The sequence below is a fragment of the Xiphophorus maculatus genome, chromosome 10 (assembly GCF_002775205.1).
Source record: "Xiphophorus maculatus strain JP 163 A chromosome 10, X_maculatus-5.0-male, whole genome shotgun sequence".
Classification (NCBI taxonomy): Eukaryota; Metazoa; Chordata; class Actinopteri; order Cyprinodontiformes; family Poeciliidae; genus Xiphophorus; species Xiphophorus maculatus.
Genome location: NC_036452.1, coordinates 11,600,518 through 11,616,866, shown reverse-complemented (window position 1 = coordinate 11,616,866; position 16,349 = coordinate 11,600,518). Strand labels below are relative to the sequence as shown.

Genomic DNA, 16,349 nt, shown 5'->3' with positions numbered 1-16,349 from the left:
CCTCAGATGGGTGGCGCTGACCCTGACATATAGCTTAATCATGGTTGGCTTCAACACGCTTGGACAACTGACCCCCCTGGGAGACAAATAAACTACAATGCGAATTGAAAAGTGGACACCTCTTACTGTGAAAGGAAGCAATAGATTCACAGAAGCACGTAATGCACTGAAACAATCCTCACGAGCACCATTAACAGTCTAAAATAATTTACCGCTATGATGCAGGCACTATTTTTTGTAGTTTTTTTTATTCATTCTGATGTGTCATGTCATGAGATATATGCTAATTAAGTAAGTATATTTTCAACAATGCAATGTGAGCCAAAAATGGCAGTAACTGTACACCTTATCCCTTTCCCCAAGTAGAATCTTTTTTTCATTTTTTAGTTTATTTCAGGTACAGATACAGTTATTCACAAATTTAAAACATCTAAACTCCCAGGACTTACCCTGACCTACATAAAGAAGAACTCTGCAGGTGTTGCTTACTCTTACACTTTTCTCTCTTTCTCTCATTTTGCTTTATGTTCCACGATGAGAAAAACAATATGGTTTCTAAATTCTTATCATTTAAAGCCAAATCCAGATACTCAAAAGAACTACATAAAAAGATATGAACATTCGATTATTTTATGCTGATATTAAAACAATTTTCTTAAGAAGTCTTACATGACTTTCGTATTTTTGTTTGGTTTGTGTTCAACAGTTTGGCTTTCCTTCCTCAAGCTTCTCATAGTACCATACTCAAATTATTGCTTCCAGTAAGAGAAGAACCATAAAAATGCAGCAAGATCTACAGTACAAGGAATATTGTTTTGTGTTTGTATTTTTTAACAACTTTTTGGCAATGTTTGACATTTGTATGCAACCAAAAGCCTAACTATTGACATGCATATTACCTTAGACCATATAAATATACAATATTTACTTTTAGTTTACACTGTCCTCATAGAAAAACTCACTCTTAGACAGTAGCCAGTAGAGAATGGAGCCAATAAAAATATATTAGAATGTCAAACATCCTTTCCACCATTTTCATATTTAACATAAAATTTGCTGAGATTTAATTGATGTGTTCAAATATTTGAAATGAATATTTCTTTTTAGGTATTAATTAACCTTTGTGCACAATTATGAAAGTTACCATTAAAAACCATATAACAAGTGCTGGACTTTAGAAAATCTGAAACCTGATCTGATTTTTTTTTTCTAAAAGAATAAAAAACAAACAAAAAAACTAAATAAAACAAAACAAAGTAAAAACAAAAAAACATTATGATTACAATAGGCCTTCGCAGCGCTCTCGCTGCTCGGGCATAATTATCTCAATCTTTGTTAAAGCAGCTGTCCACTCTGACCCTGACATTTAAAAAGAGGAAGGTCAAGATGTATCTCAGCAGCTCTCCATGGCAACTCACCTTCCTGGTATCCAGGTCAGTGCTGGAAAATATCAAAGACTTGACCAACATCTAAAGAAACCCTTACCTCTCTGCACATCTGCCTAATATCAGAGCTGCAGACCACATTAGCTACACTGCACATTGTGCAAACTCTACAACCCCACTTCCCCCCCCCGTCCCACCTCTACTGACACCAGCTTTACTCACAGCAATTGTCTGCAGCCCATATGGAAAAAGTCTGGACAGCAATTTGTCTAACAAGCTCTTATTACAGGTGAGAATAGCTACTGTTTCAGCATATGTCTTGTTTTACACACATTCAGCACTGTAGCTTGCTTTTTTGGTGTCTCTCTTATCACAGCAGGTTACTGTGAAATCTAAGGTGTTCAAGATTTTCAAAATAAAAGCAGTCCAAATTTGACTATACAGAACATTCAATGTTTTTGAGAGACATTATATATTTACAAGGCAAATAATTCGGTTGCAGGTTTAGGAGGGTATTAGAAAACTAATAGAGCCAACCGCAACAGTATGCATACAGCTGATGTTGTGTAACTGAATTATTATTGAAAGGAGGAAGTTCACAATAACACCAGTGAATAGTTCCATCAGTCATTCTGTCAGACAAGTGGTACTTGTTTAAGGATGAAGTTAGCAGATGTTGTGCATAATGGAAAACTGAGCATTCCTTCCTGAATAAGGTTGGCAATCTAGGCAACGTTCAGAAGACCAGAGTACTTGGATTAAAAACCTACAAGAAAAAAGTAGAGGAAAATAGTAGTCTGTTCAGCTGAAATGAACATAAAAAGGCAAATACACAGATGATTATAAGGTCATGAGTGATCAAAGAAGCTCAATTACTTTTGAGAAATGTAACATCTAGAACTGAGACCCCACAAAGTCCCACTATTATATAAAACAATGTCCTGAAGAAGTTACAAAAAACCTAACCTGTTTGTAGGCAATTGGTGCAACACGGTTTGTTAGACAACATTCAAACATGAATTTCATGCTGGTCAACACTGAAAAGCTGGGATGTGCCTGTCACAGATTTTGTGACCGATTTTCCATCAACAATTGTGTTAAGTTCTGATCTATTGATTGTGGTTGTAGAACCAATAGATTCTACAACCAGAACCAAGAACTAAAAAGAACAGTAGAATATTTAAATTCTACTGTACTAATAAAATATTTATGAAGAAATGATTTTCTGAAATGATTTTCTGAAAAACAACCTAAAGTTGGGGAACTGTTTCTTTATGTCACTGAAAATCTACAAACAGTAGTGAAATGCTCCAGGTCATTGGATAGAGCTATCGAAAAAATAAAAAATAAATCAATATATATATATCACACATCTACTTTGCCCCTTTAGTACACATATTATAGCTGCTTCATTAAGGTAGATGTTAGTTAAACCTAAGATTACACTTTTGTCAGTTTTGTAATGAATAACATCAAAACCCTGGATGTTCTAAGGATGTTCCACTACTAGATGAATGTTTAATGGCTTAAAGTAGCAGGGACTGCTCTATCTCTCTGACTTACAAATGTTTCACACCCAGTCTTTGATGTTGAGCTGCAGAGAGCATTGTAATATTAACACTTTCTGACAAGTCTCACACAGTCCAGTGCTTTGAGATGATGACAGGTGTGTGAGACTTCGTTCAATAACTTTGGAGGAGATAAGAGAGACTGGAGTCTTCCTCTAATTACATGGTGGCCAAAGAGAAGGAAGCCAGAGTTGTCAGAATAAGCCAGTGATCCGTAAAAGCCCCGGCAGAGCTCTGATAATTAGAGTCCTTCCACCCTGACGCTCCCAAGATGCAATCTCACTTCTGCAGAAATCATAAATGATCTTTAAAATTACCCACAGTCATTATAGCCGAGCTATAGATATGTAGCTGAGATTCTTTCCCGTCAGAGATGTACAGTCAAACAGGATATTTAAATAAAGTTTTAATTAATGCCAACTGTACAAATTACCTGCAGTGATAATGTCTTTTACGACAAATGTATTTACCTTAATTCAGTTGGTGGCCTTCTTTGTAATGAGGGCTGCTCAAATCCTACCCAGTGATTTTAGCATTTTAGTCATGAATGTCTGCTTTAAGCTATCGGTTGTTAGTTTAATCCAGCAACCTTTTCAATTCTCAATTCAGCTTACAGTGTAAGGAACTTAATGCTTAATGAACTTAAACTTAATGAACTTAATGCTTTCATACAGAATCTACCAATCTTAGTTTCTTTCTCATTCAATGGGTGTCTAAAAAATAATTTTTTATTCTTAACATTACATTTTCATATTTTACACTTAAAGTGAACAAAAACCTTAGGTATTTTGAAACAAACAAACAATACAATATCGACATATTCAATAAGTTAAAATTTGAGTTTTGATGAGGCTCAGTAGTCAAACTAAAGTACTTTTAGAAAGCAACTTACTGGTAAGTCCAGAGTGTTTCATCATTTAACAACATGTTGAGTCAGACCAACATTTTACGTGTATCACGTTGTTCTTTTGCTCCTCTGTCTTGGGGGTTGTCAACATGGATGAAGATGTCTGCCACAATGATTATTTACAAATATGTAATTTTCTTTATTGTAGCTCCCTTCAGCTGGATTCAGTGCTGATTTTAACAGAAAATTCAATGTCCAAATTCTTCTTCAGTACAACTATTAGGTACATTTTTAAGGAATGCATTTTGGAGAAAAAAAAAGCTGTAATGAGAATAGCAACACCTCTTTATGTATAAATGAAGAAATGTATGAGGCATAAAGAACAATGAGTCATTAACTAGAGCTTCTTGTATTATCACTCTTTTTGTGTGATTTTAACGCAATTAAAAAACCCTGAAAATTAGTCATGTACTAAAGGTTCCAAGGCTTTGTTTGGAATATATATGCTTTGAATATCTTAACATTTTCACTTGGCAAGCTACATTAGGGATATAAAAGATTTATTTATTTATTTTTATTTCAATTTCATTTAATAAAGTGCAAGTCTACCAAAAAACATGGGCCTAAAAATAAAATGTGATACAATTATGGATAAAATAGATGATTTCCAGAGTAATTTCCAGTGCTAAAATCCACACAAAAGATAAGCAATTTTCAGTTGTGCAAAGGTTTATTTAAAAAAAAAAAAACACAACTAAAATGCAAAAAGTATTTTAGAAAGATACCAAAGTGCAGTTGATAAAGCTTTTATGATGACTTACTACGGTGTTACATAAGTTAAGTAGTGGTGCATCGTAATAAATTAGAATTTTACTGATATCAACAAAAAGAGTTTTTTAGCTATTTCATTAAAAATATTTCGCTCATATTTTATATGGGTTCAATTCACACAAAGTGGTATATTCCAAATGTTTATTTTTGTTATTGTTGACTGTTGTGGCATACAGCCAACAATACTTTCACATTACACAAAATAATAAAAGTATTTTTTGTATTATAAAAGGAAAAGATGTGGTAAAGAAAAAGTGCACAAGCAACTGACAAATTTTTTTGTAGTTAGCGGTAGGCAATAAATGTCAAAATCAACACAAAGTACAGCTTGAAATATAACTGTGTGTATTGAAGCTGCACAATCCGGGTTTCAATTTGAAACTGAATCATTAGCGTAAACAAACTTTCTGATGATATTCTAATTTATTACACTGGACCTGCATGTACACAATGGCAATTTCAAACAGGCTTTGCATTGATCATTCATATTTCACTTTCACTTAAAAAAATAAGATCTGACACGACTTTAGCTTAGCTTTTTAGTGTTTGTCATAATAAAGAGAATAAAAACGTTTAAACTGCTTCAAAACACAAAAAAATGACAGTACAGTGTGGATGTTAACCATAACTATAAAAATGATTTGTCTATTAAAAACACAAGGATCAAATTCTGCACACAATTAGATTCATTCATAATTTGAGCGACCAAATACAAATTCTTCTGACAACACTCTGAAAGAGCCTAACAAATGTCCAAAACTGGGCATGGACTCCAATTCGGACTCATCAGAGCAGATGCTTTCTTTGAATTCCTCCCCAGGCTTCCTCATGTTGTCATTATGTTCCCACGCGTCTCTCTCTGGGTCTTTGGGCCTGAAGCTGCCTCACGGGCAACCTGATTGGCTGCTTGTTGTGTTTTTCCATTATTTCTCTGATTCGGAACAAGTTACTCCGGCCAATGGTGAAGTCGCACCTGCTGGCCCCTATCGCGTAGCCAACCTCACACTTTTTAGTGGTGAGGCTGTAGCCCTCAGCTCTGGCTGTTACTCTGTACTCTCCAGGATTCAACAGGCGCCAGTAATCACCATCAGCAGCTGTGAAGAAACCCAAACAAAAAGCAGATTCAACTTTTGTATTTTAGGTTTCACAAGTCAGTCTACAAGTTTAAATGTACTTCCTTCTTGGGTTTAAAGCCTTCTCAGAGAGAGAGAGGGCTATACAGAGGATTGAATTATATGGTGCTACCTTTTCTTACAAGCTACTGCAAACAGCTGGTGTTACACTTTTCCCTCACTTATACAAAAAAAAATGTTTGGAAATATTTCATGTTGCAAAACAACATGGACATAGAAACTAAGAGTGAAGGCTATCACACTTATTGGAGAAATGTTACAAAACAACATAAATCACAAACAGTTTGTCAGTAAGCAACCAACAGAAGCCTGGTTTCCAGGACTGATTAATTAACCAATTGTTAGACACCCAGTATTACTCTAAAAACAGTATCACAAATGTTATAGGCACTCAGAAACTGCTTCTAATTACAGAAGGTGTTAATCCTGTATATCTGCAAGCCCATGTGTCAATAACATGTTATTTTATCACTGTAATAATCCAGAACAACATTTTAGTTAAGTAAAACCTCCATCTTCAAAGCCAAACAGCCAAACATCCACATGAGTTGCTGAACATCATAGCATTTCAGTGTGATGTCTGAAATGTGCAAAATCAAAGTCTGTATTGAATCAGTTGTAGCAAATTTATTCTACATGCCCATGGATCTAACATGGAAACATCTTTTACTGTCCATTGTTCAGATATAAAGCACATTCTGTAGGTCCAAAAAACATTGAATAAACAGGCACTAAACACAGTTTCATAAAACAAATGTGGAATTTGTAAAATGATTGATTATGATTTAAAGAAAAAAAATGTCAACAGGAAAGATTCCCTTTCCTATTACAAAAATGGATTTTAATGTGATCGATAAAAAGAAAAAAAACAGCACCAGGATTGATAGCAATGCAGATGAAAAAGCAGAGGCTTCACAATATAAACTCTAAAATCCTTGTGCATTTTGTTAGAGGACAGTAAAGTTTTCCTACAGGAAGCTGTAACCTACTCTGATTTGCTGGAATAATGATGCTTAATGTCCTTTTGAAAATTTGATTTCACGCTCGAGGTACGAAACCACTTTAGCTTTAAAGGGGGGATTTTTCCAGGCATCAGAAGAAATCACCATAAGGACGCCTAATCAATAGTTAAACTGAGAGTTGGAGGCCTTCACAACCTTGGCAAAGACCATAAGTTGAGTCAGACTCCAACCCACAATTCTGATTAAGAACATCATCTGCTTTCATTTATGGTATTTTATTCCTCTGCACACTAAAATATAATCAAGCAGGAGTAACCCCTTTCTGAGGATTTTTTTATGTTGATGTCAAGTAACAGAGAACATAGTTTTTTTTCCAAAAATATCCCAAAAACAACAAACCTGTGCGAACATCGTGACCAATGCCTTCTACAGAGATGATGGCATTGGCTATTCCTCGTCCTTGTAGGTCCCTCACTACACCTTTGATCCCACGATGCACCTGTTTATGGAAAGCATCCTTATTATATTCTTTATATTTTATGATTCTGTGATCTTTAGTAAAAGAAGAACACAGCACTGTGCAGGGCTCAAAATGTACTTCCTCTGCTCACAGCATCAATATTTAAACACAAACTGTGTCATGGCAGGATTGCAGATCCTCTGAAGATTGTGTTTCCAGAGAGAATAATACATAATGAGTAAGTTTCTTTACAACGTTCTTTGGGGTTTCTTTGGCTTCTAATGGAAATGCAATGCCTTTATGCCTAACTCACATCTTTAAAACTTCTATTTGATATATAGCAATCTTTGAAAGAGAAACAACCTCATGCTTCTGTGCTTTTTGGAGAGTAAGGAACTTCCAAGGCAAAGTAAGTCAGTTTTGTTTAATAAAACTTTCAGAAGGCAATAGGATAAGGATTCAAGTGTTTGACAACAAGAACTTTTAGAGCCCCTTTACAAAAGTACTTTTCTCCTTAAACCTTTATTTGACTTTTGTGCATTTTTCTTGTTGTCGTTAAAAGGAAATCTAAAGCTTTGAAAATAAAACAAAGCACTGTTCAGTTCATCATCTGAAAAGAGTAAAAGAAGTGTGGTGTTATTGTGAGGAGAAGTGAATATGCCTGTCCACATTAACTGACAGTATGGCCAATGAGCGCTTTATTGAGACGTAGCCAAAAGTCCCATCGTATCTCTGGAAGGGCTGAAGATTTACGATTCAGGTGGGGCAATCTGTCAACAAGACAAGCATTAGTTGTGAGGTTGATGGTGGCAGTATCATGCTGTAGGGATGCTTTTCTTTAGTAGAGCTGATAGGAGAATGACTAAAGCTTTATGTAGGACAATACCAAAAAAGAGTATAGGCTGTTATAGGCTGCAAAGACTGGGGCAGATATTCAACTTCCAACTGGAAAATTGTCCTAAACCATTGAATGCAATGGTTTACCATCACAGCAAGTCATGCTTTTGAATGGCCCAGTCAAAGTCCAAACCTAAATCTAATTGAGAAATGTGGCAATACTTAACTGTTGATAGATGCTCTCCAACCAATTTGACTGAGCTTGAGATATTTTACAGAGGAAGAAGCAAACTTTTCAGTTTTGTACAGTGAAGAAAGGAGGTTCAGTGAACACAAATGACAAAGAGGAATATGAGGAACAAACTGAATGTCAGAGAGGCTGAACTGACTCTGTACCTGCTCCATGAAAACAAGAAGAGACTCCCGATTGTTCTCCCACTCTTCAGGCAGCTCGCTTTCATGGGGGAATTTGTCACAACCCACATACATCGACAGCTCAAAGCAGTTGGTGTGCAGGTAGCTGAAATCATTCATACCTGCCAGCAAAGACAAACATATATCATACATCCGAATGTATCTGAATGCTCACATACAGGGCGAAACTGTGAGGATAATTAATCAAGAAAAAAGAATTTGAGATGCTTTTCTGAGGGCTAGATGACACTTGAGGCTAAAATCTAAAAATAGGGTTACAGTACTGCAGATGCTCTCATGTGTGCTCCGCAAGAAATGGCCCAGAGGCTGCACGTGGAGCTGAAATAAAAAAGACCCTTCACAGCACTGTTAGGATTAGTGACAAAACCCGCCGCTGGATATGGACACTAACTTCCGGCCGCAGTGTGCCAGGACGCCCCGTTGATGGTTCCATCCTCCTTGGCGAAGTCTTCTGTGTGACAGACCCGTCGGCTGGCATCAGTCATGAGGCGGTGGGTGGAAGCGTAAGAGAAGGCCAACCAGCGGAAGACGTGGTCATCAGGGGTGGGGGTCTGCTCTCTAGTCACCCCCTGGGAGCGAGTTCTGTCATATGGGAAGGTCACCACCAGCTCGCCTCCCTGGAGATTCCCACCCAGCACAAAGGGCATTTTCTCCATCCATGCTATCAGGGCTCGTGTCTCCAAGGCAACCTACAATGGGCGCACACAAGAGGCATGGATAATGTAATTAGCACAATCATCTAAGCAGTGTGAGTGCTAATTTAACTCCCTCATGCTAAAATAATCTGTGATCTCAATGGGGAGTGATAAAGCCATCAGAAAGGCTGTTTACACAATTCACGCTGCATAAGCATGTCAAGAGTAATCATTCTAATAGGTAAATGTTTACACCGAACAAGCATTTGCATTCAACTGGGAGGAATTTCCCATGTTGTTGGGGCTCAAGTAATGAAACCAGCATTCCTATCTGCGGGCGCTGCCAGTCAGGGGGGCAAACAAGGATAGGATTCACAGCTCTGTGTGCACAGATGGGAATCCCAGCACTGCAGCTGCAGCAGCTATTCTGGAGGCTCAGTGTGACTCATCCATGGCTCCCGCTAACGTCAAAACACTCGTGAGGGTGAGCTTTTAATAGCCCACTCGGTATATTTCAGCTCACGGCCTCTTCGTCATACACAGCAAACTCATCATCCGCTTCTCCCAAAATAGACAAGTGCTGATGGGCCCTCGTGACTGCTTTACCCTTTTCAAATGGCTGATAATCTCCACTGTGAGATGTGTTTGTTTTTCTGGAAGAAAAAAGTAGCAGGAAAAGAGCACAATAGCACCCTAGGGTGAACCCACCCTTTTGCCACCCATGTATACGTATGTGTGTTACATGCATACATTGTTTCAGATTATGTGGGTTGGAGAACAGGTTCCGATGGCTAAATTGCTAGTTGTAAGATGGCAGAGAAAGTACCAGAGTGAACTGCTCATTCCCCACCTGTTGCTGTGTCACTCAACACAAAACATTCATTCATTCTTTGTCCTTGCATATTTGTCTATGCAGGGGGGCATTGTGTTGCTTAGCTCCAGTGGTCACTGGCCGAGAGGCAGGGTATATACAGAGAGGTCATCAGTCCAACACACACATACACCTGATGACCATGCACACACTCACACTTATGCCTAGTTTAGAGAGACCAGTTAACCTCTTTGGACAGTTGCAGGAAACTGGAGTAACTGGAGAGAACCCACACATGCCCAGGGAGGACATGCAAACTTCAGAGACCATGCAAGGATTCAAACTCAGGACATTCTTGCTGCATGGCAACAGTACTTCCAACTTCAACACAGTGCAGCTCCAGAACACCAAACAGATGTATTAAATAAAACTCTTACCCCTTCTCCTCTTGTACTGAAAGACGAATTTGACTGTTTGGAAATATGTCTTATTTCAAAAATCACATGGAAACCAAAGAAACATCACTTATTATTCTTACTAAGGTCATTTTAAACATGCTGTTGATAAGCTACAAGTTGTATGCCAAGTACGTTTAGATAAAAGCAATTTTATGATTAGGTTTGCTTAAATTTTTTATTTAATATACAATACAGCACAACAGATGATCAGTACGACTTACCGAGGCATTGTTAGACAGGTACCACTCTGGGGTGGGGATGTGGTGGTTGAACATTTTGCGAGGAATCCACTTCTTTGCCTCAGCCTCCCAGAGAACTGAGTTGAGATCAGGAAAGTTGTGGTGGATATCTATGCCATCATTGGTCCATCGACCAAGAGACCAACCACTGAGCTCTGAACCCTGAGTCAAAGAGTAAACATGAAGAAGATGGTGACTGAAATGTGTGGCATAAGGGTCATGCAAAACAGGTGAAGCAGGAGTATATTAGTGAAAAATACCAGAACTGTACAGATCACAGTGGGGAATGTATATTTTAGTTCTGCAGGGGTTGCTGTGATTATCTCAATAGGTTTTTACATAAAAGGTGTTGTCAGGGCAACATCCCCTGTTTTGGCAATGAAACAAGTTTATCATAAGGTTCTGAAAAGTCTTATGAATATGAAAAGTCTCAACCAATTTCACAGCTTTTTTTTCCACATAAAGCAACAGAACAGCATCTTTAACAAAAGCTCAGTGTGGTTTTGCAATTTTTTAATAAGTGCATTGAACTGGAAAACATTTACAAAAACAAGTCACAACTCCTAATTTAAAACAGCATTAAATTCCTTTGGCGAGAAATGCTAAGAAGTGACAAGCATCTAAAATAATATGCTTCGTTAGAGAATCCCCTCTTTGCAAGGTGCTGTTTTATGCTTTAAATGAATACATTACACTCTGACCAGAAAATTGTACTATGTGATTTCCAAATATAGTATTATGTGTTATATAGAAACTGTTCTGGATGAAACTGACATACACAAGAGAAAACACCAAAGACACAAAATAAGCTATGAGTACAAATTAGTTGAGTACAAGCTGGTAGCTTACTGCTTCCTCACATACTTCACTGAATGAAATCCACATCACCAAATGAACATAAAACAATCTCTCTGCAGCTTTGACTTGTCCTTATTTAGTATTGTTGTTATGGTCTTTAACGTTGCCTTTCCACTAATATTACTAAAACATGTTTCCGTTTTAAATTATAGCAGAAACACAGGCCTGATATAGTTCTTGTTCACTTCACATATTCCATTGCATCATTTAAACTTCTTCTCATGTACCAAACGTTTACTCACAACAGATCCAAACATGTTCTCACTACAGACCATTTAACGAAATGAGGTCACTAATTTGTGTTTTGCAGACGTACCGCTTCAAAGGCTTTCTCGTACCCATCAGGGTTGACGGATGGCAGCAGGTGGATTCTGGTCTCCTCCACCAGGTGACGTATCCGCTGGTTGCCTGATAGATACTCCAGACACATGAACTGCATGAGCAGGAGGAGGAGCTCTCGTCCAAGCACCTCATTTCCGTGCGCACCTGCCGTATAGCGAAACTCTGGTTCACCTGGCCATCAGGTGGAAAGGAAAAAAAGAGAAAAAAAGCAGTTGGACGTTGCCCACGACACATAATACGTGTACGCAAAATGATTTGTGATGTCTGTTATCTTTTTATAGTTTTCTCTAAACACGTTATTAATTTCAATCATATTTTAGCATTAAAAGCACTCACCAACTTCATGTTCACCAGGGTTGTCGGAGATCTCTATGGCATACAGTTTGAGGCCGTTTTGAGACTTTCCTATGTTATAGATCCGTGTGATGTTGGGGCACATCTCATTAACCACCTTCATTAGCTGTGAAGGGCAAATCATTAAGCATTAGACCCTGACAAAATATGAAAAAAAACCTATCCAAGTACCTGACACTAATGAGAAAAACCATTCTGCTTGAACTTAGACAGTGCACTGGCAAATAGCAGTTAATAAATCCAAGTTATTTATTTTTTTTATTGGAAATGACAAAAAACATAATGTGACAACAGTGCTTTACAAAGACTAAAAATAAAACAGTAAGGTAATAAAAATGCAATAAGTTATTACAGAAATAACTAAATAAAAGTCCCAATGTCCTGCAGAAATAAAAAAAGTATTTGAAAAAAACAAAGCAGATGTGTTGGGTTAGCAGTGCTTGCCAACAACTGATGGGGTCATCTAGGATATTTTGCTGTGGAATATCATCACTGTGTTCTGGATATTGAGCAGTTGTCATTTTATGACAGTCACAAGACTGTCCTACCGTCTGAGGCCTCTTCTGATTTGTTGCAAGTCTTACTGCTACTGGAGGTCTTTCCTGCCCACAGCATCACCATTCACAAGAACTTAATAAAAATACTTACCGTACATAAAAGAATCACAAAAACATTTAATTTCACCTTGGGATAAATAAAGTATTTTTGAAAGGAATTTGAAAATAAATCAATTCTGAATAAACTGAGCAGCTCAAACTGACAAAGGTAGACTCTGACACACATTTGAGACCACCACCACCATTAAAAAGACTTTTTCCAACTCTAAGATTTTGCATGGGAATAGTGTGGGAATAGGGTGCAACAGTAATAACCTGGCAGGAATCAGACATCCGCCTGTTTCTGGTTAAGTACAAGCTACAGTTAGCAGTGCAGCTCAGCCACCTGCTACAGGAAGTTAGAAAAATATCAGCTTAAAACTACTATTATCCAAAAAACCTATTGTGATGTTTGAAGGCATATCATTTATACAGAGACTACCTTTAGTTTTCAGAAAAGTGGTTCCTCTAAACCTGTGATTTTTGAGTCTGCAAGGAAAATACATAACAAATACAATGTTAACTGTACTATGGATGGTAAAATGATAGAAAAAACACAGTTAACTCTAATGTAATGCTTTAAAAAATATTTATCTTGTGCGTTTTGGTCTTTCCATTTTTTTTAATACCAGCTTAAATAGTTGTACGTAAGCAAGACAAGCACCCCATTATCGAAATCTTCAAAGACAATATTTCCTAAGCTGTGTCACAGAGCTTATTTAGTTTCCTTGCAGCCAGCTCTGAAGATGCAGCCAAAGCAATTATAAAGACAGGCTCATACAGGCACAGATTAAAATAGCAACAATTATCATTTACCCACATGGATGTCAGTGGTCACACAAAGTACTGCTGCAGTAAAAAAGACCAACCAGTTGTTAGATGAAGCTGCTGCATCCATGGGCTCAGCTGCTGCTGTAGTGGTTAACCAGTCAGGTGTGACTGGGTTTTAATTAAGTGCAGGTTAAATCTTGACTTCACGGAGCAATTAAATCGCTAAACAAATGTCAGGTTTTTCAATGGGATGAAGGATTACAAGACAAGGGTGAAAGTCCTGCTCTCATTCTAATAAAGCAGAGAATTCTCTGGATAAATATAAATGGACAGTATTATTTACCAGAATCAATACAAAGCATTCTTGCTTTATTAAACAGGAGTGTTTGTGTTTTTCTCCTCATACAGAAGTATAAAAACTGAGCATAAGAATTTATTTGAACTCTGCTTGTATATGCCACAGACCCCAATAGAAAACCAAGCATCTTTTATGCACTGTGTGGATAATATGAATTGATAGAATATCTTCCACTTTGAAGAATATTAAGGAATTTATTTTTCCTTCTGCGTTATTCCCGCTGTTAGTGTGGTTGTGGACTAAGAAAATAACAACCATTAAGCAGTATAAGAAATAGATTTTATACTCTGTTACTCTCATGGTGTTTGTACATTATGTGAGACTTCAAAAATTCTATTACAAAACTATTAAGACTATAGTGGGGAGAGTCATGCTACTTGATTCCTGGGCAAAGAAAGAAAATGTCAAGGGTAAAAAAAGGACTTTCAAAAATAGTCCTTTCTTTTCTTTTTAAATCCCAGCTTAGCCTGGACACAGAGAGGAACACATTAGCCGTAAAGGATAAAAACCAACAAAGCATAGAAACACAGTTCATTAATTCACTTAGATATTTCTGAAGCAGCATTTAGGGAGTTGAATCAGAAAAAAACATCACCTAATATCTAACAAATATTTCCTACAAGAAAGAAAAAAAGCAGCCCAGGATGTTTCTTCTCTCAACTGCATTACAGGAGATTATCATTCACAGCGCTTGTACTATCACAGCCACTCAGGCGTACCGTGCACACTGACAAATACAGCTGTCCTCCTTCTTGGTACAAACAGGCGTCTGCTTGTGACAACTATATGAATAAGTAATGACACAACCCTGAAGATGCTTTATACATTTTTATGCAGCTCCAAGTGCTTAGTTCATTTGTTCTGCTGCATTCTTTGCTCTCGTGAAGGACACAGCTTGGCTTGCTTCGACTCATAGTTTCCATGCGGTGTTTTATTGCTCCGTGCTCTTGATCTCTGTTCTGAATGGGAAATAAGGTCTTGGCTCTTTTAACAAGGTAATGCCTGTTTACATGGCTTACCTGCCTCATCTCTTTGTAGCTGTGGTGCCTGAAGTCCAAATCGTCAGTCGTTATGACTTCATTGCGTCTATGATAGTAATTGTTAGGATCTGGAACAAGATTAAAAAAGTTAAAGGCATTCAGAGATCTAAAGAAGTAGATTCATTCTTCTTATTAGGGATGCTACATCAGCACAGGAGATGGAGAAACGTTAGGCTGCAGTAAAAGATTTGTGCGTTGTTGCTGTTTTTTCTGAGTGTTGGTATGATGGAGGCGGGTATGGATTAGATGAACTGAGGTCTGATCTCTCATGGTGGCTTTGCCCTAGTCGGCACAAAAAGCCAAAACACTCAGTTTACAAGTCTGTCTATATTTGGCCCCTCCACTATTAGATCACAATAAGTACAAGATCCTATAAACAAATAATATGATATTCTTCTTTAAGAAGACTGGACTCAGACTTGTAAATAAGTTGAGGAATTTCATCATCTGGGGGCAGCTTGAAGCAGCTTCTTCCTCTGCAATGAAAGGCGTCAGTTAGCATTTGATCAGGATACCTCTTGGATCTCTCTCTTTGTAGATTTCCTGGCCACTAGAGGAGAACCCAGGGTAGCCCCAGAAAATCATGGAGGAACTATATTTTTCTATGGATGGATCATTTGAGCAGCTGTTAATATCAGTTTAACTCACACCACTGCCTCAATAATGTTAGGATTTAAGATAAATCTCCAACCAGCATCTAGTCATATACTCAACTGAATTAACCTTTATATAGCACAATGTGTCACCTCTGTGTTATCATTGATACCATTAAAAAGACAGATATAGTCCATTTTGATTTTTCAAACTGAACGACCAACAAATTAGTCACCTTTATATTCTATAGAGATGTTTCCACACAGTCCTGACTCTGAAAGACCAAAATTAACCAGGGAAATTCTCTCCCATCATTTAAGAGTTATATATTAATAATTAATTATTTTCCAGAAATGGCATCCCAGTTTACAACAACACCAAACCTTCATCCAGACCAAACCCCAAATAAAAACACTTAATCATTCATTGATGGTGGCCGACTGTTTGAATTGTGCGTCTCCTTCATACAAACCCGTCACCTGGCAAAGGACAGCCAAGGATCTCTGCTCTCATACAGATGCTGCCACCGTAAAACCACGAGCGGGGGTTGACTCGAATGTACCGGGCGACCACAGGTAATGGAAAGATGTTCCGGACGGGGATTTCTTTTTCTCTGTTGGCGCTGAATATCTACTAAGGCAAACACAAGGTGAATAAACAGTCAAGCCGTGAAGGACACAGGATAATGCTCTTCATTCAACAACTTTAAATGAGCAAGATTAGCTCAACATGGGTCAGGGCTATTTATTTTCCTCATTACCTTTTTAACCAATTAAAAGAGCTTGGAATTAAAAGAGCTTTTCCAATTAAAAGAGCTTGGAAAAAGAATGAAACT

At 37.6% G+C, this 16,349-nt stretch overlaps 1 protein-coding gene across 1 annotated transcript in view; it reads right to left on the bottom strand.

Moving 5' to 3' along the window:
- Nucleotides 1–4,758: 4,758 nt before the first annotated feature.
- cpxm2 (carboxypeptidase X, M14 family member 2) overlaps nucleotides 4,759–16,349 on the bottom strand; it is a 30,516-nt gene continuing 18,925 nt past the window's right edge. Inside the window, exons 6-14 of the mRNA XM_005794788.2 lie at nucleotides 15,994–16,144; nucleotides 14,900–14,988; nucleotides 12,138–12,261; nucleotides 11,776–11,972; nucleotides 10,584–10,763; nucleotides 8,850–9,147; nucleotides 8,420–8,559; nucleotides 7,126–7,225; nucleotides 4,759–5,725 (exon numbers count right to left, since the gene is read on the bottom strand). Coding sequence (XP_005794845.1) covers nucleotides 5,469–5,725; nucleotides 7,126–7,225; nucleotides 8,420–8,559; nucleotides 8,850–9,147; nucleotides 10,584–10,763; nucleotides 11,776–11,972; nucleotides 12,138–12,261; nucleotides 14,900–14,988; nucleotides 15,994–16,144 — 1,536 coding nt within the window. The 3' untranslated portion in view covers nucleotides 4,759–5,468. The remainder of the gene's footprint in view (nucleotides 5,726–7,125; nucleotides 7,226–8,419; nucleotides 8,560–8,849; nucleotides 9,148–10,583; nucleotides 10,764–11,775; nucleotides 11,973–12,137; nucleotides 12,262–14,899; nucleotides 14,989–15,993; nucleotides 16,145–16,349) is intronic.